Source organism: Brienomyrus brachyistius, chromosome 14 (genome assembly GCF_023856365.1).
Source record: "Brienomyrus brachyistius isolate T26 chromosome 14, BBRACH_0.4, whole genome shotgun sequence".
Lineage (NCBI taxonomy): Eukaryota > Metazoa > Chordata > Actinopteri > Osteoglossiformes > Mormyridae > Brienomyrus > Brienomyrus brachyistius.
The window spans coordinates 15,247,773-15,272,322 of record NC_064546.1 but is presented as its reverse complement, the minus strand read 5'-3'; the positions used below and the strand labels follow the sequence as shown (position 1 = coordinate 15,272,322).

The 24,550-nt window shown below is 50.4% G+C and overlaps 4 protein-coding genes across 7 annotated transcripts; 2 read left to right on the top strand and 2 right to left on the bottom strand.

Annotated features, from left to right (window-relative positions):
* Nucleotides 1–659: 659 nt before the first annotated feature.
* calm1a (calmodulin 1a) lies at nt 660–5,596 on the bottom strand. Its single transcript, XM_048974744.1, has 6 exons — nt 5,505–5,596; nt 2,996–3,026; nt 2,739–2,882; nt 2,212–2,318; nt 1,803–1,938; nt 660–1,450 (listed from the first exon to the last, which is right to left on the bottom strand). The coding sequence occupies exons 1-6, from the start codon at nt 5,505–5,507 to the stop codon at nt 1,422–1,424; spliced, it is 450 nt and encodes a 149-aa protein (XP_048830701.1). The 5' UTR covers nt 5,508–5,596; the 3' UTR covers nt 660–1,421.
* Nucleotides 5,597–7,738: 2,142 nt separating this feature from the next.
* Nucleotides 7,739–17,300, top strand: nrde2 (NRDE-2, necessary for RNA interference, domain containing). The gene is made up of 14 exons (XM_048974718.1): nt 7,739–7,868; nt 9,344–9,452; nt 9,711–9,887; nt 10,217–10,360; nt 10,571–11,063; nt 11,155–11,560; nt 12,819–12,952; nt 14,647–14,770; nt 14,852–15,027; nt 15,108–15,491; nt 15,576–16,444; nt 16,533–16,674; nt 16,832–16,903; nt 16,987–17,300. The coding sequence occupies exons 1-14, from the start codon at nt 7,802–7,804 to the stop codon at nt 17,110–17,112; spliced, it is 3,423 nt and encodes a 1,140-aa protein (XP_048830675.1). The 5' UTR covers nt 7,739–7,801; the 3' UTR covers nt 17,113–17,300.
* Nucleotides 17,301–17,337: 37 nt separating this feature from the next.
* LOC125707511 (epithelial cell adhesion molecule-like) lies at nt 17,338–20,399 on the top strand. 3 transcript variants are annotated; one of them, XM_048974735.1, is made up of 9 exons: nt 17,338–17,545; nt 17,633–17,803; nt 17,902–18,139; nt 18,525–18,596; nt 18,985–19,048; nt 19,136–19,234; nt 19,332–19,514; nt 19,625–19,684; nt 19,933–20,399. In XM_048974735.1, exons 1-9 carry the CDS (start codon nt 17,473–17,475, stop codon nt 19,993–19,995), a joined length of 1,023 nt encoding a protein of 340 aa, XP_048830692.1. In that variant the 5' UTR covers nt 17,338–17,472; the 3' UTR covers nt 19,996–20,399. The 3 variants fall into 3 exon arrangements, with proteins under 3 accessions (XP_048830692.1, XP_048830691.1, XP_048830690.1); XM_048974734.1 differs by having other exon boundaries at nt 17,426–17,803; nt 17,902–17,989; nt 18,074–18,139; XM_048974733.1 differs by having other exon boundaries at nt 17,426–17,803.
* Nucleotides 20,400–20,456: 57 nt separating this feature from the next.
* Nucleotides 20,457–23,819, bottom strand: LOC125707508 (26S proteasome regulatory subunit 4-like). Of its 2 annotated transcripts, none has more exons than XM_048974730.1 (11): nt 23,718–23,819; nt 23,262–23,315; nt 23,055–23,151; nt 22,848–22,972; nt 22,565–22,750; nt 22,354–22,482; nt 21,853–21,949; nt 21,540–21,729; nt 21,255–21,406; nt 20,939–21,093; nt 20,457–20,726 (listed from the first exon to the last, which is right to left on the bottom strand). In XM_048974730.1, the coding sequence occupies exons 1-11, from the start codon at nt 23,718–23,720 to the stop codon at nt 20,592–20,594; spliced, it is 1,323 nt and encodes a 440-aa protein (XP_048830687.1). In that variant the 5' UTR covers nt 23,721–23,819; the 3' UTR covers nt 20,457–20,591. The 2 variants fall into 2 exon arrangements, with proteins under 2 accessions (XP_048830687.1, XP_048830688.1); XM_048974731.1 differs by lacking the exon at nt 23,718–23,819 and adding an exon at nt 23,412–23,668.
* Nucleotides 23,820–24,550: the final 731 nt, after the last annotated feature.

Sequence of the window (24,550 nt, the reverse complement as noted above, 5' to 3'; positions counted from 1 at the left end):
CCTCCATGCAGCAGGTGGCCACAGGCAGGTCCAGTTCAGGCCTGGTCTGGTGCCACCTGGAGCAGATCTCGCCTGCTTCTCCCGCCCTTCTGTAGGCCGTTCCCCAGCCCCGTTCTCTGAGTGATCACAGGCCTAACGCCCGCGGGACGTTGGCGGGCCCTGAGTGTGAGGTGCCACGCTGGGGCAGACAGCCAGTTGGTGTGTGGAGAGCGGCTAAGGCCGCTCTCGTTAATGAGCTCATTATGTAATGTTCCATTTGAAAGAAAAGCGTTAACTAGGTCTGGATCACCAGGGACAGAAATAAATACCGAGGTTTTAACCAAAGGCCCACATATAGCTCTCCTCTTTTCCCACAATCCCCCCACGTGCCTTTTTAAATCCCTCCCAGGCCGCTCGGGCATACAGTGTTGCTCAGCAACCCGCAGAGTCTGAACCTGCTGTGCTCCGGCACTGGACACGTGCGAAGCAGCTATTTTGGACGCGGCCCGCGAGAGACGAAGGCCATGTCCCTGTGAGCATGGGGGACACTCCAGGGGAGCGATCTACAAGCCCTTCCGGACGAGATCAGCCTCCAACACCGCTGAGAGCATGGGAGAGACAAAGGATGAACTGGGGGGGGGTCCAAACTGCACCAAAGCAAGAAAAGGAGGAATGCCGACTGAGGTCATGGACTTTTATTGGAAAAAAAATAAAATCAAAAGACCAGCATGTACAACTTGGAATGGATGTAAACTGAAAATCAGACGGACAGCTTGTGCCGATACCCATGAACACAGACGCTCCTGTTAAACGGCTGAGGTTTCCTCGAAAGGAGAATGCTCTTCCTCTGACTCAGAGGCCACCTGATGCCCCTTCCTTCCACCCTAGTGCCACCTGCCGCAAGGAAACCAATCCCACAAGCCCGGCATCACCGAACGTGGTTTGTAAACGACCAGATTCATCACGCCTCCTGGTCCCGGTCCCATTGGGAGGCAACGGCAGCCCGTTTCCCCAGTCTGAGCACCCCGCTCTGGCCCGTCGGTGGGGCAGGGCGGCACGGCGCCGCCAGAACATCGCGATCCGCCGGAAAAGCGCCATCCTTAAGCTGCATGCAGGAGGAGGGGGGAGGGGGGGGGGGGGGGAACGGCCAGCCCAGACACTGCGGCAAGCGGATGGAGCCACACGGTGCTTCAGCACTTCCTGTTGGGTCAGCAGTGGTACAGGTGTGTTCCTGTCAGGCTGGGTGCGAGTCTGAGCTTGAGGGACGAAACCACTATCCATGCACATGTTCAGCTTTTCTGACAGAAGGACTTCGAACATTCAGGTGGTGTCTATACAGAAACAGGATGAGTAAATGAATATCTTTGCAAGAGATTAGTAAAACGTTTTTTTTTTTTTTCTTTTTCTTTCTTCTAAAGGGATGAGGAAGAACCAGGAGGGCTTCATTTTGCCGTCATCATTTGTACAAACTCTGCGGAGAGAGAACAGAAGCGGAGGGGGTGAGGTTTGTGTGGGCTTCCTGGAAGCTTTCGGCCACGCCCTGCCTCTGGCCGCCTTCTGGCCGCCGCTGACTGAACGCCCTGTACTTGGTCTCATTTATGTAATAACACTGCAGCCCCTGGGGGAGGCAGGCTGTATTTGCACAGTCGTAGAGCATAAAGACATTCTGTTAGACAGGGGTGGCTGAGTCACAGTGACGAGTACTAACAGGGCTCTAACACACTCAGACAGGCTATTACTGTTGCTGGGAGGGGCGCCAGTCCAGCGTGGCCGGAAGAGGCACACCCTGGCAGGGTCACGGTGACACGGTGTCACGACCGTACCTTCGTAATTGACCTGCCCGTCCCCGTCGATGTCCGCTTCCCTGATCATCTCGTCCACTTCCTCGTCCGTCAGCTTCTCTCCCAGGTTGGTCATGACGTGGCGAAGCTCAGCCGCGCTGATGTAGCCGTTCCCGTCCTGTGGGGAGAGAGGGAGAGAGGGAGAGAGGGAGGGAGGGGGTTAAAGGCTGTGGTGTCTCTCAATCACCAGGACCTACTCAGCATTCTAAGCACCTTCTATCCTTCCAACCAAGCTGACAGCATACCGTCATGGTTTAATGAACTGATCCAGAGTTAGATGCCAAGATACCTGCCTAAGCTTAACAAGACGCCACAACATGGATGTCATCATCCCAAGCAGCTACCCGATTACCCAATCCCACCTCAATAGGGAGGGGGGGGGGGGGCACACCTTGTCAAAAACACGGAAGGCCTCACGAATCTCCTCCTCACTATCGGTGTCCTTCATCTTCCTGGCCATCATGGTCAGGAACTCAGGAAAGTCGATGGTCCCGTTTCCTGGAGAAGACGACAGGGATCAGAGCCATGGATTCCGACGTCCGTCATGCCATCGCGCACCCTGCACTGTGAGCTAGTGTGTCACTACGCTGGGATTGGGGATAGACTCAGCTTCCGCACGATATTTAACACCAGGGCCAGCCGATACACTTCAATTCGTTTCTAAGCACTTTATTCACATTGACAAGAGCTGGTCATACTAAAATGTGTGACTGCTGCCATGTAAATTGTACTCCTTCGTCAGAGGACACACCCAGTAGGGATGCTCACAGCTCTCACAGCTAATCAGCAAGTTTATTACACCGCACAGAGCACCTCACTGAACCAGACTGCTTCTCTCTCTCTGACTGATCACTCCTGGATGCTGTGTTGTCATGGCAGCGGTCTGGGAGGTTGGGCTATATCCCAAGCCCGACTCACCGTCTGCATCCACCTCGTTGATCATGTCCTGCAGCTCGGCCTCTGTGGGGTTCTGGCCCAGTGACCTCATGACTGTGCCCAGCTCCTTGGTCGTGATGGTGCCGTCGCCATCCTTGTCAAACAAGGAGAAGGCCTCCTTGAATTCTGCGGTGGACAGGCAGGTGAATGGGTCTGAATCGTAACCACCCCATATCCACATGAGCACAAATCGCTCCCCCTCTGGATTACCGATGCTAATGCCAGCTAGCTATACTCACCAGCTATCTGCTCTTCCGTTAGCTGGTCGGCCTGGCGGAGGGGGAGAGAGGGAGTGTTAACCTTATTATCGTTTCGAAGTACATCACAGACCCTGCGAGTGTGACACCGATGCCCAGAGATAAAGAATGTGGGTTTTCCCCTGCAGGACGCGTCACAGGATGGATCTGCAGCTGGACCTGCAGGAGGAGCTGAAGCCTGGCTGTGCACATGCAGGCTGCTGCTGCTGCGTGAATCTCAACCCAGCTGGAGAGCAGATGGTGCATATTTACGGCTAAAGAGGGCTTCTGTCGGGCTGCGACAGTCTGGCAAGGAGTCGCGAAAATGACGCAGATCGGGGGATAAGACTGCGATCGGCTCGTAAAGTCCGCGGTGACCACGCCCTCGCGCCTTGCCCATGCACCGCCCCCCACCACAGCCCCTCGCTAACCCACTGTGTCACTCTCTCACACCTTCCTCCTCCTCCCCCACTGCTGACACGTCTGATTAAAAACACCGCCTCCGCTTGACTAGAGAGGGCGTTGATCCTCCTTCCAGCACCCCCCCCCCCCCCCACCTGAATCTCTCTCAGGCGGAAGTCTGTTAGGTTCTCTACACGCTGACCAGCCACCCCTTTCTGGAGCCCATCCTCAGACCCTGCACCTCACGGATCAGGCTATCCATGTGGGTGCCGGAGGACTATGCAGTGGCCAGCAGGAAGGAATGGTACCGCTGGTCCTGCTCCTGCAGGAGCCGCATATAAAAGGGCGGCCTGAGTGGCGAGTCTGGCTCGCCAGAAGCTCGACACCATGATGAGCAAGTGATCAGTGCCCCGCTGGACTGGGTATCTGGTGCAATATCTATGCCCCCCCCCCCCCGGTGCCCGTATCGTGTCGTGCGTGTGGCGGGCACGTGGCTGTGGAGGCTGTCAGCGCCATGGTCCCCTTACGCTGCCCTGAGCAGTGACCCTCCATGGGGGCGTCGTCCTCCCTGAGACTCATGGCAAGGCTGCCACAGGCGCTGCAGCTGAGCATTATGGGATTTCCACACTGCCACTCACATAGCATGGCTCTTAACACCGTAGCTCAAAACTGGCAAACAGGACCCTCCCAAGTCCACAGGCCTGAAGAGCAAGTTATCCTGAGTTTGCGCTTGGATATGCCTTTGACCACAAGTGTCCAGGAAGTTCTTGTGGTGACCCACTTCCCTGCCATGATGCACAAGAATATCAGGTCCAGCGTGTATGGAAAGTGACCATGCTGATACTTGTGTCTTGTATGACCACTAGGTCATTACTGGCAGCCTGCCTACCTATCTGCACACTGGGGAAACCAGCACGTGGATCACAATCTACCAGGACCCTTCCCATAATGCACTGCAGTACACAGACAGTCTGGTGTTTCCAATTTAATGACACCATCAGTCTGAGCGCAAATGCTGTGAGTTACCGCATCCAGGAAGCTTACTATAAAAATTACTATAGAAGTAAGGCTTCATTAAGTGATCCCCTTGCAATTATGTAATGGGTACTTTAAGTGAAATTCTATTCGAACATTCGTAAATAAGTTCACTACTGGACTGTATGTCCCTATAAACATACGCAGTCCTCACAGCTCTTTGCATCCGCGAAAGTGTATAACTGCGTCTTTCCCGAGCATGGAATGTAAATATGTATTTCTGTAGACTGTCAGAAGACGCAATCGGCAGACCACATGCTGTAAATGTTTTATTTATGTGCCGTAAGAAACACCAAGGCGTGCAAGCCGCACCCACCCGGCCTGTCCGGTGTAACACGGTACAATTTTAATTCTCTCCTTAAACGTTTGATTCGAGTGTCCATACTCTCTATTAATGTGCAATGAGCAGCCTTAAATAGGTTAACGTTTTCTGGACAGTCACTTGCGCAGTCTTGAATCGTTATTCCTTCCTAATACAAACGAAACGGAACCGATCCGCAGAGATGGAAAGAAGACTTTTAATGCACAATGGTTAGAAACAAGCATCCAGTCGTATGCGATGGGTAACTTCCGAACCTCAAGACGCAGAATAAGTCCAATCAGCAATGAATCGGCGTGTTCACACCAATTCCTAACTTAACAGCCGTCACTTTTAACGAGGCGAATCAAAAGCGCAAAATGTGCCCGCACAGCGCACTTATCGGCCAGCTCCCAATCTGTCAAAACCGAAATCTTTCCCATCTTAGCAGCGTTATTACGGCTGCCTGACACGGAACTGCAGCAAAACTAAGAGACGCATGCAGAAAGATCAGAGATAAGCTGTTAGTTTTAGAGTCAGGTTGCTCGCTGGTATATCTCGGTCTCCACAGAAATACGACGAACGATCACTGTGCTTCCCCTGGCCAGCGCACCACCGCGGACTCCAACTGTGATTCGTTTATACCATCAGAACATCGCACCAACAGCTGGCTCTCAGGCATCCGTGCGCAGTGCAGCTGCATAATTAACCCGTCTCCGCATGTCACCATTTAAAACATTAACACGATCGGTTCATAACGAGAAGCTGAATACGTACCATGTCTGGTGGGACCGGATCTGCGAGTCGACTTCGTCTCCCGACGCTGGACAAAACACGAACCTACGTTCAGCGCTACTCACTGAAGGCTGTAGAAGTACGTGTGCCTGTTCGCTTATTTATAACTGCGTGTATTCATCCGCCACGCACAGCCCTTCGCTCGCCTCTGTAACTTGCTCACTGCAGCCGTCTCAGCTAAGCGTAACAAGCGCAGAGAGCGCCAGTGGCGCAACAGGACCGGCGAGCGTAAGGGACGCAAAAAGCGCAGCAGGTGCGACGTGACTGTAAACCGCAGACAGCGCAGCATACGCTGGTGCCGCACCGAAAACACTGGCCGGAACGATGCACCAGTGGTTTGGGTCATACCGCCCGTTTCCATTACATACCTTTGAACGGTCTAATTTGTCTATTCTTCTGGGGTTTCCAGGCAAAACAATGCCGACCGTTTTGGAAAAGGTGAGACAATTTAAAGCTCCATCTTCTCCAAATATGCAATTTTGTTGCTACCATAATACACGTTATCTTTGAATGAATGAATGATGTGCGATTTAAGAAACTCGATCAGTTTTAAACACATATGAGTTAACAAGAACAAGTGTTATAAATAGTTTAAATTAAATTTTGGTATATGAAAGTGTGACACGTGTTACAATATAAAGTTTTAACGTTTAATTTTGACTACTGTAAATAAATGAAAATTACGACTCTCCGATATCTGTGATGAGTGGAGACTGAACCCGCACTTCATTTATTAAATATCTGTGGTGGTTTATGGCAACAACTAGGTGATCATAAAGGTTTACCCCTATTATTATTATTATTCTATGTGAATCGAGGGTGTGTCAAGCGAGTATGGTCGGCACAAATCGACTTCTCTGCATGGGCACATAAAAAAGTTCAAAAGAGTTGAAGATATTTAATTCATCCAATGTGCCAGTGTCTAATAATAAAGACAATCGTTTCTCTCGCGGTTTCTGTGTGCATTGCCTGAAAAGTATTATTTTCAAACTAAATCAGAATTAAAATGTATGCAGCGGTAAACTACATCTCTGAAGCCGATTGCAGTTTATTTCCTCTATTAAAATAAAACACTGTTTGGAAATTGGCACCGTGGAAAATAAACAACTTTCTGCCTTCTGACTAGCTCAAGTAGGGTAACCAGTATGTAATTTGCGCTGACAGTCGGCATGTACACAACGTCACCGACATATAGCCGTAATCCAGCGCGATGGTGAGGCCCTACTTTATTCCTGCGGAGGGATACTCTCAAAGTTTGGAGCCGGCTTCTTTGTTGACGCTAGAGAGTTTTCCGTGTTCTTTGTGACGCTGCAGCTTATTGGCTACAACAAATCCGCAATGGTCTTCTCGGTGTGTCGGCGTCCATGATTGGCTACGTTAGACCTGCAATGCGTCAAGTAGCGGTCGTTTATGGTAGTAGCGTAGCTGAGTGGTTCTGTCTACCGGTTTCCTAGTCCGTAGTGGTTCTTAAGGTAGGACCATGTGTACGCTGGAATACATGCGCCTTTTTAGTGAGGCAAGTACAGAAGATCTGGACCACAGCTTGTATTTTATGTTAAATCTTCGGATAAACCTGATTGGGTATAAGTTATCTCACTTACGAATGATCAAAGAACTGAGCACAGAACTGATCGCGTAAATTAAAATTACATATTCACAGTAAATGTCACTTTCCCTCACTTTGCAATCAATCTGCCAACTGCAAAGTTTGTTCACTTCCAAAATGTGTAATCTTAATACAGTTATGTTTTATTGAGTGATATGTATTCTTTGAATAAACTGCCTGCGAAGCATCTACTTTTTAATGAAGGATTTCATCACATGAACACTGAATCACTGCTCTAAATAAGTAGCCTGCGTATTACCTGACATCCATAAATTTTAATAACGTAGCAATGGCTCTGTAATTACATTGTATTTTATAATGCAGGTAACATGCAAAGAAAGTTACACTACACACCTCGATAAGGAAGTAGCGGCTGTTGTTACAGATCTAAGTTATAGATCTACTAGGTCAGATACGCCGCTGCCTGTTGAGCCGTCTTGAATACCTGCACAGAGACACAAACACTGAACCCCCTCTTTCCCAAGCCCATATTGAATTTGGACTTGCGTCAGTATTACAAATTCATCGCAGTGTGGCTCACGGCCAGCATATATTAAACGCATATAGAATTATAGTGTCTGATCTATTCATTCTACATCTACACTGAATTGCGTCGCGTTCTCTCTGACGTAAAAACGGGGCGACTATTTACTAGTGGAGACGCCGTCCAGTTATGGCGCTCTTTCCAGCTTTTGCCGATGTGTCAAATAGAAATCCCAGTAATGAAAATTCTTCCAAAGGTCAGAACATGACATTTATTTTTCACTGTGGACGTGGTTAGCATGGGTGTTAAAACTAGTTTTGTCGAGTGTATGTGTTGCGTGTTGAATCCCTAGAATGTGCCGTTTACATTCCTGTCATGAGTGCCAGTAATGTGTACACTCAAGTGAATTCTCATCATGGTCATTTATATGCTATGCTAAGTGTGATAAACTTAAGTGACATTTTATTAATAAAATGTAAGGTTTAGCTTAGCTAATCAGAGCCTCATATTTAACAGGTGTTATGCCGAAAAAGACACCCCTGTCGTTATAATGCATGTCTGTCTCGGGAGCGCGTACCACTGAAAACGGCAAAAGGCATCTCCTTTAATTTTGCATTTCTGTAGCTCCCGTCAGTACATGAAAAATATATCCCCACACCCCTTTTTTTACATTTGCATTGACCCCAGCCCCAAGCACATTGTTTTTAAAAATTTGGAGATAAGTAGATGTTTTCTGAGCTTTGTTGTGCATTGATTATAACTAGAGCCAGACGTTTTAAAAAGATCGAGCAACATTTTCACATTAATGGTTCTCTTCTGGGCTACCGAGTGTCATCTCAGTTGGTTCCGTGCGGTCGCTACTGTCTCTAAGGGTGGTTAATTTATATGAAACAAGGTAGAGAGAGAGAAAAGATTCGTCTTAAATTCGTCCGTGTTTCTTAAAAAAGCCGTCTGTGCAGAAGCCTGTAGCGAATCCAGAGAGAACTTTTATAACAGAATGTGTGGTGAAGAGATCAGAAATACGGACATATTACGTAGTGTTCATGCAGACAAATGTTTATTCCAATAAAGTGAATAATCAAGCGATATAGCCTATTTTTAATATAAAAATGTTCACGTGACCCTTTCTGTACGACTTTGCTTTGCTTTTGACACCTATTTGTTGCTGGTTAATTCTCTTAATGAGCAGCGATACTTTCTCTCCGTGCGTTAAGTGTGATGGATCCCCCCAAAAAAGAGAAACTCAACGAGGGTCCTTTATAATAAAAGTCACTTGTTCCAACATAAGTGTGTGTGTGTGTGTGTGTGTGTGTGTGTGTGTGTGCGTGCGTGCGCTGAAAAACCTATAACCAGATGGTTGGGTTATATTGGTATTATATTATGTACAGGATTCTTTATCCAGAGTAAATATCAGTGTATATCTGGGTCTTAAACCTGCAGCCTTTGGTGTCATTCTGCAGTCACTCCTGATGTTATTTAAGCTGTCAGAGAGTACTTAATGAAAAGGTTACCTTTTCATTAAAGTAAAAACAAATCCTACTTATCAGCAGGTTTGAAAATGCTGAAATAAGCTTTGTAATCTGGCCCGGGTTTGGTTTATGTTCTACTGAGAGCTTCTAATGTACTTGAACTGACGGAATGAGCCTCCTACCCGCAGCGCTTATGTATCTCTGACTTAAAAGCCCCGAAGGCAAATTGCGATTGATTTGCTGTTCTTCTTCCTGCCCGCAGACCTGGACTGGCTCAGCAACCAGAGCTTCCGGCCCCATGACGCCCTGGTTCTTCACCAACGAGCTCTGGAGCAGACGACATCCGAGGGACAGGAGGTCTCGCAAGATGGGTAACGGCACTTTGATGAAGTAGTCCAGCTTCCAGGCTGAATCCACATAGATATCTCTCATTCTTGTTGTATTACTCACTTTCTTTCATTACAGTTATTAGGAAATTCAATTACTTTAGCCATTTTAATGTGAAATAATCTCATTTGGGTTGGATTCATTTGTAAAGCCGATGCTTTTGCATCCCCTCGCCTCCCACGTCCCGCCGTATTGGCTGCACATACCATTGCCGTCTCTCAACTATTTATAATTTGTCACAGGTCTTTGGGTCCTGAATGGAAGGATGATGTCAGATCTAAGAGAAAGAAAAAGAAAGAGAAGAAGAAGAAAAGGAAGAAGAGGAAGGGGAGCAGCGGAGAGGACTCGGGGGGCAGCGGCTATGAGTCGGACACAGTCTATCCCAGCGACCTTTTAAAACAGGCTAAAGATGCCGAGAGGTGGGGGCCAGAACATGTCTGTGAAGCTGAAACGGGGATGGTGGCCTCTCGCCCAAGTCATTCCTTTGGCATTCTTAGAATAAAACCTCTTGCTCTTCTTGTACACATGACTCTCTGACATGCTAGAACCTGCTGAAACATGAATTGCAACTAATGATGGAGACGTTTGCAAGGTTTATCTTACCCATCAGCAGAACTGTTCCTGTTTTCCTGGAGACCTGGACATTATGGCTTAATTACAGGCAATATCCGGCTGGAGCACCTGGCGGTGACTTATGCCTGTGGTTGTGTCTCCTGTTTCCTGCTCCAACGCCCCCCTCTCCCTGCAGGCAGGAGGACCAGGCCATGTCTCAGGGATCTTTTATGTGGCAGGACGACCTCCCAGCCCCCTCAGACCGCCCCTTCTGCATTGACAAGAAGGCTAATGCCGGCAACTGGCAGTATAAGTCCCTATACCGTGGAGACATTGCCAGGTACTTGGCACTGCTCTCCAGATCCACTTATCTGGGCTTGAGTTTTGCTTCTCCTGACCTCCTGCTATATGTTTGTTTTGTTTTCTGATTGTATGTGATGCAGATCCTGCTCCAGCTATCTGGATATCTTGTTTTCCATCTTGTCCTGTTGACTTTCTGCGACCAGCCGGCTGGTTGACTTACATCTCTCTCTCTCTCTCTCTCTCTCAGGTACAGGCGCAAAGGTAGCTCCTGCCTGGGCCTGGACCCCAAGACTCAGGCAGTGAGCTGGGCTGAGACCAAGACGTCCAACGCGAAGCGGGTGGCGCGAACCGTGGAGCGCTACTTCTCCAGGGTCAGCCGTCAGCAGCTGGGTGCGGCTGGCCGGCCAGAGCTGCCCGGCTCACGTGGATCAGGCCCAAGTCTGGAAGCAGTCCGCTTCATTCCCGTACCTCCTGTTCTCGAGGAGGAAGGGAGCATGGGAACCAGCATGGCCCCTACTTGGGTTAATCCCTTAGGGGTGTACGACTCGTCCACCTCCTTGTGGCTGCAGGGTAAAGGCCAGCCAGAGTCAGACGGCCAGAAGGAAGAGTCCTCCTCGGTCACCGTGGGGACGGGTGGAGGTATTGGCTCCTCGCTGGCTGCTAAGGTGGAAGACTTCAACCGGAGGCTGCGTGAGAATCCCGCGGACACGCCCACTTGGCTGGAGTTTGTCCACTTCCAGGTAGCTGCCGTATCCCAGCCATTTCCCAGAATTCTCCCAGCTGGTTTGGCATTCGACGGTCCTTCACCTTTCGCTCCCTGTCCGTGTTCAGGATGAGCTGACGGCTGCCTTAGGGTCCTTCTCAGGGTCAGAGGGCGAGGCGGAGAGGCGTAGGAAGTCTCTGCGGATGACCCTGGAGAAGAAAGTGTCTATCCTGGAGAGGGCGCTGGAGAGTAACCCGAGCTGCGTGGAGCTGAAGTTGGCACGACTGCGTCTGGGCCGGGAACTGTGGGATGCGGCGACGCTGATCCGGGAGTGGAGGCAGCTGGTGTTCCTGCGGCCCAATGAGCCGCGGCTCTGGAGGGAATACCTGCTCTTCATCCAGGGCCAGTTCAGCACCCTCACCGTGCCCAAGGTCAGCGCCATCTACGGCAAGGGCCTGAGCACGCTGGCGTCCGTGCTGGATGGGGCGCTGGTGTCACACCCGGTCTTGCCGGGCACTGAGGAAGCCATGCTGGGTAGGTGCCACATACACGCCAGAGGGTTATAGTTACTCACTCAGAGTCTTTTTGTCTTGAGATCTTGCGCCTGCACTCAGCAGCTGTCCATAAAAGCCTTATTCTCAGGCCTGGCCTTTTCCTCTGGGATTTTAATAATGATCAATCGATGCCACCTAGTGGTTTAAGTCAGCATTACACTGGCTTGGCTGTGTGCAATGGAAAATGTCTGTTCCTCTGCCATGTAATCCACCTAATCACCGTTGTCATTATCAGTCCTGAGAAAATGTTTTTTGACAGTTATTTGTCATTATATATTTCAATGCGAAGAGCTGCAATATCTGCTCTGTAATGGTGCTTTTCCACTGCCACCAAGAACCGAGCTGTACCGCAAACTGCCACTTTTCCACTGCAAAGTATGCAAGCCGTACCCAGGCCGTAACTGTGCTGACGGCCGAAAGCGGTACCAGACTGAGCCACCATCTGATTGGTCGAAATAACTAGATACTAGCGTTCTGCACATATATTATTTGAAGCAAAAAGCATATATTCTATATATTATTAATTATTAGTAGTATTGCACATTGCGATACATTCCTGCAAACTCGGAAAATTTCCAATCTCCTATTGTACTTGAAAGTGTTCTATAGAACAGCTGAATGGAATGGATTCGTAATGCATATTTACCCAAGCGATTGCTAATTCCGCTAGCATTTGATGCTTGCATAACACGGTGATTCGCACAGACGTGCCACGAGGAATTAGCACACAGTAAAAAATATAATAATAAAAAATAAGTAAATCATGATGTATGCCGTGTGAACAGTGAATAAGCGTCTCTGGTTTTATGTCACCGTTGCTATCCAAATTCAGCAATGCCTTTACCGAGCTGACCCATCTGCAGTGGAAAACTGAAGTGAAGTGGAATTGCGCTGCAGTTAGTACCTCTTTGCGGTACAGCTCGGTTCCTGTATACCAGTGGAAAAGCACCACTGGTTTCATTATCTAAACGGCCTCTGTTACCGGTTGAGGAGAAAGACCTTGGTTCTGAGAAAGCTCAGGTCCAGGGCACCAGGTGTCCAGGGCCCAGAGTGCATTGTGGGGTATGACATGTGGTGCATTATGGGATACGTAGTGGGGTATGGCCTGTGGTGCATTGTGGGATACGTTGTGGGGTATGGCCTGTGGTGCATTGTGGGATACGTTGTGGGGTATGGCCTAGAGGACACCCCGATGCTGCCTTGATGGTGCAATGCCCGGTCTCTCCTTCTCCCCACAGGCATCTTCCTGCAGCAATGCCACTTCCTCAGACAGGCAGGTCACTCGGAAAAGGCCATCGCTCTCTTCCAGGCACAGCTCGACTTCAACTTCTTCAAGCCGGATACGGTGAAGGACATGCACACCAAGCAGCAGGTACGGAGCGGCCCTGGGACAGCCGCCCCGCTCTGTCCCCCAGTGTGCCGTATGCTGGCCGTAGCTGTGGGTAGTGCCGCAGTCCATGTGCAGTCCATGCCTTTAGCTGCATAATTGATCCTGCAGACCAACCCCACAGCATCACATCATGTCAGCCAGTCAAAGACAGCCGATGGGATTTGAACAAATGAAAAATTTCGCCCCTGGGGTCCCCCTTCCTCACTCTGAGAGTCACCCCCCCATCCTCACTCTGAGAGTCACCCCCCTCATCCTCCCTCTTTCTCACCCTCTCCCCTTCTTCTATATAAGAGCATTTCTTCTCATGCTGCCTTACCTCCAGTGCCTCTGATCATGTCTCTGGGGTCTCAGCTGTGCTGTGGAAACGTTGCCGTCACCACCAGGCTCCGTTAATGAACAGCTGCCCCCCTTTGTCTGGGTGTGACCACTCCACATTCAGCTTACTTATGAGTGAGGTCTGTTATCCTTTAGAAGTGTCCCATTGGACCGTTCTCCCGAAAAGACAGACACCCCCCCTCCCGTGTGTAAATAGCACGATGGAAAAGTGTGCCCAGTAAATGGCCGAGGAAGCGAGTGTCTGAGGGCCGTAATGGCCCCGTCACGCTTAATGGCCGCTCTGTCCTTGGGGCTGTTTGTTCTGTGTGGTCGCCAGTGGTTACAGCCTCCGTGTGACCACGCATATCTACGCCGGTAACTAAGGCCTCTATGTGCTCTATTCGCAGACCCCGGCTCGATTGACATTTGCTCCCTTGTAACCTAACATGAGGAGTTTCTCATTAAGCCTCTTTAACGTACATATTCAGGCCTGGGGGTTATTCGCTCGCCCCAGCTTTGCCCTCTGTTTCCCGAGCGGCGAATTGGCTGGAATCCTGATCAGAATCACCTCCAAATGAGGCCCCGGCACCGAGAGAGACAGAGAGGGAGAGCAGCGGATGTCGAAGCAGAGCTGCATTTGCTGAAATACTAAATTCTGGCACCATTACGGCTTCCCGGGACAAGAAGTGACTCGGAGGTACAAAGGAGGCATGACTAGCCAGGCGGACTCCTGCTGGTGTGGACGTCCTCCTTCAGCCCCATGCTGAACGGCGTCCCGCTGGGACTCGCTCTCCTCTTGACTTTTCCTCTCCCCTTGAATTTCCCAGATCTCCTGACTTTCTCATCCATTGTGACTCTCCCACTCCCCCTTATGACCCCGCCCCCTGATGGCCCCGCCCCCGACTCTCCCGCTCGTCCATTATAACCTGCGGTATGGTATCCTCACATGCTAACAGCCAGCAGGGCAGACTGAGCTGAAGAGCATGCGCGTGCTCATCCGCAGTAACTGGTGCTTCATGCTCTTCCTCACAATCGGGGCCTTCCTGCAGAATTCAAAACAAGCCCATTAGTCACCTAGTTACCTACTACTACATTTTGTGCCTTTGCTTGCTCTCTGTCTTAGTGATGTGATGTTCCTGTCCAGGCTTATCCTGCTCTGATTAACACCATCCTCAGATCCTGAATCTAACTCTTGTATTTTTGCGTAACTGCTATACTCCTCTGCATTTATTTACATAAATCCATTACAAGAAGTGAAACCTCCCCCTTCCTGAAGCTGGCTCTATGGGGGTGCACTGCTGAGCTTGGGGGAGATTGGGGGGGGGGACCCTCGCTGAGGACTCGTGTTTCCATCTGTCCAGGTGGAGTTCTTCGAGCCCTTCTGGGACAGCGGGGAGCCTCGTGTGGGAGAGAAAGGGGCTCGTGGCTGGAGGGCGTGGATGCACCAGCAGGAGAGGGGGGGCTGGGTCGTCCCCGGAGAGCCAGGTCAGTGATTGCTATACAGCCGTGAGCAGTTTTAGTATAACCGAACACCTGCTAATAGAGTATGGCGTTGATGCCTTTCAGATGACGATGACGATGATGAGGAGGACGAAGGATCAGAAGTGAAGGACAAGACCTGGCCCAAGTGGCGCATCTGGCTGGATGTGGAGACATCCCGAGAGGCCAGCCATTGGCTACCTTGGAGGCCGGAGAAGGCCAAGGGCCAATCGGAAGAGGACTGTGAAGACCCAGACAGACAGGTACCGCCCACCTCCGCGGACTGGCAGCCGGCGATTCCGCTGCTGCATCGGGCCTCATCAGCTGCCTCCTCACTGCCCAGGTCCTGTTCGACGATGTGGGGCCTTCTCTGATCCGTCTGGTGCAGCCTGAGCTCCGCGTCCAGCTACTCCGCTCTTTCCTGCATTTCCTGGGAATGCCGGCTGATGGCTGCCCCCGGGGCCCCTCTTGGAACATCCTGCTTGACGACCTCTCCCTGCTGCAGGAGGCCCCAGACACTGACAGACCCCTGACCTCGGACCTCTTGCCCACTGGGGTCAGCCCCTTGGGTCATACGACCATGCTAGGTGCTGCTCGCAGGACAGTGGGCCTGTGCAAGCAGGGGGAAGAGTTTATACAGCTGGCCGTCCAACAGCTGTGGCCCTTGCTCTCTGGCCCAGAGAAGTCCCAGCTGTCACTGTGCTTGCTACAGTATGAGAAGCTCAAGGTGGGTTCGGATCCCCCTCCTGCTCTTGGTGTCGGGGCTTTGACACATAGCAGTAGATTGATGAATTTCTCTTGGTCCTGCCAGGTGCTGCGCTGCATCCATTCCAAGACCAAAAAGCAGGTGAGGTCCCAGGGTAAGCGGAGTAAGAGGCTAGCCAAGCGCATCCTGAAGGAGGAGTGTAACCGGAGTGACCTGGCACTGTGGAGGGAGTTTGGCCATCTCGAGTGGCTGCTGGGCAACCTGGAGGAGGCCCGCAAGGTTCTGGATATGGCACTGGCACTGGGCCTGGTGCGGGGTCTGCGGGACCCCGCCCTGTGTGACCTGTGTCTGCTCTACGCCCAGCTGGAGGTGGAGCAGGGGGCGGGGCCTGCGGCCGGAACGGCGTCCCCCGCTCTGCATCTGCTCTCCAGTCTGGCCGAGGGTGGGACCTACTCCCACTTCAGCGGCCAGGTGCCATCCGTATCTGTCCTGAAAGCCCGGCGGACCTACGAGCAGGCCCTGGCAGCTGGGGGGGGTGTGGGGCTGGTGTGTTGCTTCGCCCTGTTTCAGTATCTGACTGTGGGGGTGGAGGCTGCGGACCAGGTGTACCGGGAGGCCATAGAGCGGCTGGAGGCTGCAGAGGACCCCCACCCACAACAGGACAGCCTATGCCAGGCGTCCTCAGAGCTGGAGACCCTCTCCATGTCACGAGCCTCCCTGCTGCGTTACGCCATGAGCTCCAGCATCTGTCCGATGGGCCGCCTACGTGACGCCCTCACCTCCTCCATCTCCCGTTTCCCTGGCAACCAATATCTCTGGCAGCTGTACCTGCTGGCAGAGAGCCGGTACCACAGCGCTGGCCGCTCCCGCCGCTTCACCCGGAGCATCACGCAGCGCTCGCCCGGCATCGTGCCCTGGTTGTTCACCATCCGTGCTGAGCAGAGCCTGAAGATGCTAGTGGAGAGCGTGCAGAAGTGAGTGCCATCGCTATGGTTACCACTGGGTACCACTTCCGGGACCCAAGATGAGGATGGTCATGTAAAACCTAATGTCCTCTGACAGGAGCGATCTCTATGGGGACGTCCAGGCCACACTTCCAGAAAGCGGCCTCAAGCATCGGATCCGGGCGCTGTTCGAGAGTGCGGTGACCGGCGAACATGGGGCACGCTGCCCCCTGCTGTGGAAGATGTACCTGCACTTCCTGGTACTGTTACTTGAAGGGCTCTAACACCATCTTGCATGTGAATCTCATTCTTCCTGTGTCTGTCTGCAGCCTGCCGTGCTGGTTCCCATGGCTACCGAGGGTGCATGTTCGTAAGATGCCTGCGGGTATCACTGAGCGTTGTGGTTTTTTTTTCCAGGTTTCCGAGAGGGAGGTGGATCGAGGCAGGGGCATCTTCTATAAAGCACTGCAGTACGTCCCGTGGGTTAAGGTGAGGTGACCGTAAACCCGAGCTTCCAAACCGGGGGAATTTCCCTTCTCTGTCAGCGTCTGACTGTGTTTCTCTTGCCCCAGAGCCTGTACATGGATGCCGTGTTGCTGTTTCCGGACAACGTGCAGGAGTTCCTGGACCTGATGCAGGAGAAGGAGCTACGGCTGCGGGTGCCCATGGAGGAAGTGGACATCTTGCTGGAGGACTGACCCTGACACACACACACACACACACACACAAGCCTCCGAGATACATGGACTAATGGACTAGCAGAAAGCGTGTGTGTCTTTTTTTAAACAGCACGTCGTGTTTATGTATGTATATGGAAATCAGGCCTCTGTTGGGCCCTGTACAATTTGTACCGACTCTGAATTAATAAAGTCAACCCCACCCCTACCCCCCCGAGCTGTGAGTGATTCTCTGCCCGCCGAGCCACTCCGCCCCCCCCGGGGAGCTCTGGGCTCCCTGTGTGAATAATGAGACGGGTGTAATGGTGCGAGGCGGACCTCCTCTCCGGCCCGGGCTCGCCGGCTGTCCGTGGCAGTGCGAGGCGGGGAGATCCGGGCAGCATGAGGATGAGGGTGCTGTGCATCGTCTCGGCGCTGATTCTGGGGAGCGTGGTGTCTGTGTCGGCGGTGCCGGGTGAGTGGGGGCTGTGGGAGGTGTGGGTGTCTGCGGGGATTCTGCCTGTGATTTGCACTCTCTCTCTCTCCTCGCTCGCTCCTCCAGACGACGAGTGCAACGACGAGTTCCCGGCCCGAGAGAACTGCGAGTTTGACGAGGTGTGCGAGGACGCGTTCTGCCGCCACAACGAGTACGTCACGTGTCACATGAACCGCTGCGGCACCTGCGAGGCCGTCTTCCGCGGCTATGACAACCTGACGGTCAGCTGCAACGAGCGTACGTGTCCCGGCCGGGCCCAAGCAGGTCACCGAGCCACTACCCCCTCACACGGGACGCCGTCAATCACAGGCCCTCTGCCCCTCTTCCCCCCCCAGTGACCCCAAAGTGCCGCCTGATGCATCTGGAGATGTTGAACAAACGGCGAACTGGCACCATCCTCCCCGGCGGCCGGCTGGATATCGAGTACGACCCCGAGTGTGACGAGCACGGCATGTTCAAGCCGAAGCAGTGTGATGATGACTCAAACCTGTGCTGGTGTGTGGACAGCGCTGGTGTGCGTGTCACCGACAAGACCGGGGACGACCCCAAGTGTGACCGGCTAGTGCGAGTGCAGTGAGTACCACCGACTGCATTATGTACGACTTTACACAACATGTAAGTTTGTCTGTGCTCTACGTACCTCGCTGCTGTATGTACAGGAATTTCCGCCTGGGATCAATAAAGTTTATCTCATCTAATCTAATAAGCGCAGAAATATTGTTTATTTTGGTGACGCGCCTCAATTGAAAATGACCATGTTAATGTTTGAAATCTGTCAAATAAGTGAAATTTTCAGCAGAAACAGCCCTTTTTTGATCCTTGTTTTGCTCCTGGGATCAATGCTCCTGGGTGTTGTGGAGCTGTAAAAATAGTCAGTGACAGACACTGGAACAGGCAGCGTACCTGTGGACCAGTCTCTCACACTGGGACAATCCACCCCCACTTTGTGTTTTTGCAGCCTCATTGAGATTCTGTTCACGTTCAAAGTGGAGTTCACCCCACTGGCCAGGACCAAAGACGCAATACGACGGTAAAACGCACACACACACTGACCGGTAATTGTATCTTTGTGGGGACCGCTCATTCATTTCTATGGGAAAAATGCTAATGCTAGCTATGACAACCTTAACCCCTACCCAGCCCTAACCATGACCATAAGTAACTAAACAAAATACAAGAGTTTTTGCATTATTAGCTTTTTGATTGCAGTCACAGATTTTTCGAAAATTGAGTTTACCCTTGCGAGGACCTGGTGGAAAAAAAAACAGTATTCATCATGTTGTGGGGACATTTGGTCCCCACAAGGTAAGGTATACCTAGACTACACACACACAGGTTGGCTTGCATTCTGTTTGCGGGGTTTGTACTTTGAATCGAGGCCGCTCACGCAGTCACGGTGACAGATGCCTCTCTTTCAGGCAGCTGGTGTTTAAGCTGGTGAAGGAGTACACACTGGACACCACGCAGATCCTGGAGATAAATGTGAGATCTGCCCTTGTCCTTGTGCGAGTGTAAACCTCCTCTTGACGTGCTCCCTCCCACAAGCAGCTGTCTGTGCCCCCTCCCCAGATCGAGGAGCGATCCCATGTTGTATCCATCCGCCTGACAGAGAACGGAACCAAGGACCCAGTGGACGTGGCCACTGTGGCCCATTACATCGAACGCGACGTGAGAGGACCACTTAGTCACTGCTACGTCGTAGCACATAACCATGTTACACAGGTGGCTGTTACATGCCATTAACTATGCATATCACCCCATCCAGCTCAAAAACAGCAAATTTGGCCTGGAGGTGGATGGGCGGAGCCTGGAGGTGGAGCGGGACTCCATCAAGGTTCTGTTTTTCGACAACGAGCCGCCTCGCATGAACATGAAAACCATCTCGCCTGGTTTTGCTGCCATCATCATCGTCATCGCCTTGGCCATCCTCACTGGCATTGCCGTCTTTGTGAGTCTTGCCCCGCCTTAGCCTACCCCTCAGACCGAGGGCCTGTCTCACTCCCATCCTCGGAGACCGAGGACCCGTCTCACTAACTTTTCCCCATTTTCTGATGGTAGGTGGTGGTACGGCGAAGAGCCGAGCAGGAGAAGAAGAGATTCCAATTTGAAGTCATTGAGGTAAGGGTGGAGAGCAGAACAAACAACAGACAGAAACTGTTTGATTAAAGCCTCAATCTTTTTTTTTTTTTTTTTTTTTTACAAGGTTTTACATAAGGGTTTATAAAATCAGTCCTTTTCTAAAGGGGTCTATATGTTTTTAAATAATCTGTCTGCTACCTATAATGCCAGGTGTGGTGAATTAGTGTCCACCTGCTGGCAAAAACTGGAATTGTAGTCAACTAATCCTTTCCCCTTTGTGTTCTTAGGGTCAGGGGCAAGATGATTATCACATGGCACAGAGGGAGACCATGGCCTACTTTGTCATGTGATGTGTAATTCCACCATGCTGATGTAAAGTCACTGACATATTCAGTGGGACTGTAAGTGCCTTGTTGATATTAAGTGTAGCGCAGCTCATTTAATTACTCTGCTAATAGTATTTTATTTGAGAAAAATACATATTTAAAAGAAATTAATCTTGTTTTAGATGTCATTCAGTTGTACCATGCATATTCAGAAGGGATACTGACAAAATGCACTGTGGATGCACCCATCTTCCAGTAGATGACACTGTTGCACAATCATTTTGTAAAGTTGCAAAATTAGACTTTTGACAGATGTATAAATCTTACATAATACCTATGCTTTATATTTTGAAATGCTATTAACAAGATTGTGTAAGAATGTTAATTTTAAGGCTGCTCAACAAAAAACAAATACATTTGTTTCAGAAGACTGCCTTTCATAATTTAATCAAAAGCAGTGTTACTGTGAAGATTAGAACGTCAGACATTTTGAAATTAAATATTTATTTGTAAATTCAAAACTGAACCAGAAAATAGATCCAACGTGACCTGGAGTAAAAAGAATCGGGGAAGTAGCAGAGGTTTCAGTACCCTTGGAGTGTGACAGGGGGCAGCAGAGATCAGAGGTAGAGCCCCTCGGGAGTGCCCTCTTGTTTCTTGTACAGAACGTTCTCCTTGGAGTTCTTGAAATCCTCGTTTGTGACTTTCATCCGACGTTCTCTGAGGGCCATCAGTCCGGCCTCCGTGCAGATTGCCTGCAAGAATAAACGCGGGTGGCAAAGTGACAGACCATGCTGGAGCTGCCTGATGAAGCAGATCACATTGCCTGGCTTCACAATCACAAAGGGAAGCGTGTCAACAGCATAATGGGCGTTTTTCATGGTTAGTAAATTCATATCTAAGATGAAGGTTAATGGTCCAAAACAAACCGCATCATTAACCAATCCGGTTTGGTAAATCAAATCACCTTGATATCGGCCCCTGAAAGGTCATCCTTAGCTAAGATGAGGTCATCCAGTGTCACATCCTCAGCCAGGGTCATCCTGCTGGTGTGGATCTGAAAAATCCTCCTCTTTGTCTTCTCATCTGGCAGTGGGAACTCAATCTTCCGATCTATCCTTCCTGGTGGGGTTAAGGTCAGGGGGGTGGTGGATAGAGATTTCGTCTCCTCAGCTTTTGAGGAGGAGTACTGCAGAACTGTCAACACCATATACCCAACATTTTTTATTTTTTTTTTACTCTATATACGTGAAACCCCCAAGATCCCCAATGAAGTAACCCACCTGGTCGGATCAGAGCGGGGTCAAGGGTTTCTATGCGGTTGGTGGCCATGACGACCTTAACGTCTCCCCGTGAGTCAAACCCATCAAGCTGGTTCAGTAGCTCGAGCATCGTCCTCTGGATCTCCCGCTCACCACCGGAGTTGGAGTCATACCTGTGGGAGACACCATGTTCAGTGCAGGCACCCAGCCTCCAGGCAGTGAGACTGACTGCTCCGTTAGTGCGTGTGTGTGGGAGAAAACTGTAGCAGTCTTATACAAGAGTAGAAATCTGCCTCTGAGCTTCACCTTTTGGTGCCAATGGCATCGATCTCGTCGATGAAGACGATGGAGGGGGCATACTCCTCAGCCACCCGGAAGAGTTCCCGGACCAGCTTGGGCCCATCGCCAAGGTACTTCTGGATGAGCTCCGAGCCCACAACCCGCAGGAAAGTGGCTGACGTCTGGTTGGCTACTGCCTTGGCCAGTAGGGTTTTCCCTATGACCCAGAAAAGTACAAGAGAAAAAAACAGGCTCGAGTGTCCTCAACTTGCACAGAGGGGCTTTGGTGTGCACATCCTGGTGCTGACCCCCCCCCCCCCCCCCCGAACGCCCCATTCACCTGTTCCAGGAGGCCCGTACAGAATAACCCCTTTGGGGGGCTTAATCCCCATCTCTTCATAGTACTCAGGGTGGGTAAGTGGAAGCTCTACTGACTCCTAGAATGACAGGTCAGGGATCATGTGATCTTGTGTACTGTTAGTGCTACATTCAAAAAAGTGCCATTAGCTTTGATTTGAGGAGTGGCTCTTAAATTCATCAATTTCATACAGCAGGATATTTACTGAACCTCGGCAGATGGAACCCAGGGGCCTGTTTCACAAAACAGGATTTCTTGCTTAGCTGGATAACTTGTCGGATTTAAGGTAGTCTGGGCTAAATGGACTTTCTTTGTTCACTTAGATTCAGCCCACGTTACCTTAAATCAGACAACTTATCCGGCTAAGCAAGAATTCCTGCTTTGTGAAACAGGCCCTAGAACTTAACCATGCTCTGTGTGTGTGTGTGTGTTACCATGGTGATGGTAACAATCTATTCAGGGATAGCTTCTCAGCCTAAGCACCTTGATCTCCTGGATCTGGCCGTCCAGGCCTCCAATGTCACCGTAAGTCTCCTGGGGGGCCTTCTCCACTTTCATGACTGTCACCAATGGGTCTGTATCATCCATCAGCACTCCAATTACAGCGTGGACCTGTCAATAAGCCAATGTATCATTCCCTCACCAGCCAATCGGCACAATCACCAGTAGACCATTACTCAGGGTGGGCCGGTACCTTATGGTTGAGCAGCACAGAGCAGCCAGGCTCGAGCAGGTCCTTGTCCACAAAGGACAGGATGCTGACATAGTGCTCTGACCCCACAGATGTGGACACGATGGCGTGGTTGTCATCTATGATCTCCTCCAGCGTCCCAACTGACATGGGAGATCCCCGCAGGTCATCAACCTTTGACCTCTCCTCCTGCACATGTTGAGTAGGATGTCAGTTACCAAGGGTTTGAAGATCCATAGCAGAGACTGATGTGAAGGCTTTGAAGCAGAACCATAATCATAACTACCTCCTGCTTCTCCTCCAGCGGTTTCATCTGTTCCTGGTTCCGGATGAATTCCTCCTCCATCAGAAGGTAGTCTTTGATCCTCTCCTGCTTCAGCAGCTTCAGTCGGCAGTGGCTGTGAGGGGTGACTGTCAGAGGACACAGAAGAGGTTACTGAATTGCAAGTCAATCTCAGGGATCAATTCCATCCCAGCCTGCACCCTTGTGTACCCAAAGGCAGCCTGCTAGCACTGTCTGGCCCTTTCGACTTCCTCTTCTTCTTCCCCACTCTAGTTGGAATTGGAGGTTCATATTTCTTCTTCTTATCCTAAAAGTACATTCACAAATTAGAAAATGTACTGCAGTGTCTCCCACAGAGATGCTGTCATGATAAAAACGGGTACGTGGATGGGCAGAGAACACTTTGGACAGGCTCACCTTGTCATCCTTCTTTCCTCCGCCCGGCCCATGGCCTCCACTCTGACTCTGACCCTGTTATAGATTCACAAACACAAAGCCAGACGAGTTACCAAGCGCAACCTCAGCCACACCGCGCATATTCACTGGTGTTTTAAAAAACTCCATTACCGTGGCCCTGAGCCGCCTCGCTGGACTTCACAAGCATGCAGCCCGGTGTATTTATAGTGACATGCTCAACAGATCCAATGACGAAGGAATAAACAGCAAGCTTCTGTCACACCATTATACCGCCGGACAGGGATGTCTCAAGTGAGCCAACAAGCAAACGTAAATCCTGAGGCTTTTAACGTGGATCACTGCGTGGTTTAAAACTGACATGCACGACAGATGAAATACATGAAATAATGGGGAAATCAGTGTATAATAACGACCAAAACACACAGTTAAAACAGAGATAACAGAACGCTGTCTCACCATCCTGGACGGCTGTATTGACGGTCTGTGACGTTATGGTACGGCAACCAGCTTGGGCCAAACCGCACAAGAAAAATAACGCGGATGGTAAATTGTTCCACAGACTTAAGGAGCATTGTTGAAAAAAGTAGTTTGCTGTCATTTAATGGCGTGTATGTGACATCATATTCACGACGAATCAGAGATGGGTAGTTTTTTCCCTTTTTTTACCCAAGCATCCGTGCAAGTGAGTCTTAATTGAAAAGTCCGGGCGCTGTGTTGTTTCAATTGGATAATGCAGGAACAGAAAACTTGGTATAGACGCGTTTTCATCAGTGAGCAAGCAGGATTCATAAAGTAAGTTCGTACCACTAATTTGGTTTAGTTGCGTTTCGTTTACGCGCATTTTCATTTTTAGACTTTGAAATGTTTTAGTGATACGTTCCCTAAAGTTTTATTTAGTGTTCTGAATTTGCTTGATTGGATTTATATTTTAAAGTTTCCTTACATTTGGAAGGTTTTGGCAGAGAGTTACTGGATAAATGATTAATTTGTCAGAGCGTTTATGTACTGTTCAATTTGTGTCACTAGGCTTCAAGTGATGGTGCCGCTTTGGACTTCACGTGTGTGTGTGTGTGTGTGTGTGTGTGTGTGTGTGTGTGTGTGTGTGTGTGTGAGAGAGAGAGAGAGAGAGCGCGCGAGAGAGCGAGCGATGACCTCTGTATTGCTGATATTTTTCCCTCACTCATTGTAAATTTAGATATTTGGTTTGTTGTTGTCACATAATTCATGACCTTAGGCATTTATGCTGTTGTACCTGTCCTCTTTACTTCCTTTACTCAGATGTCAGGATT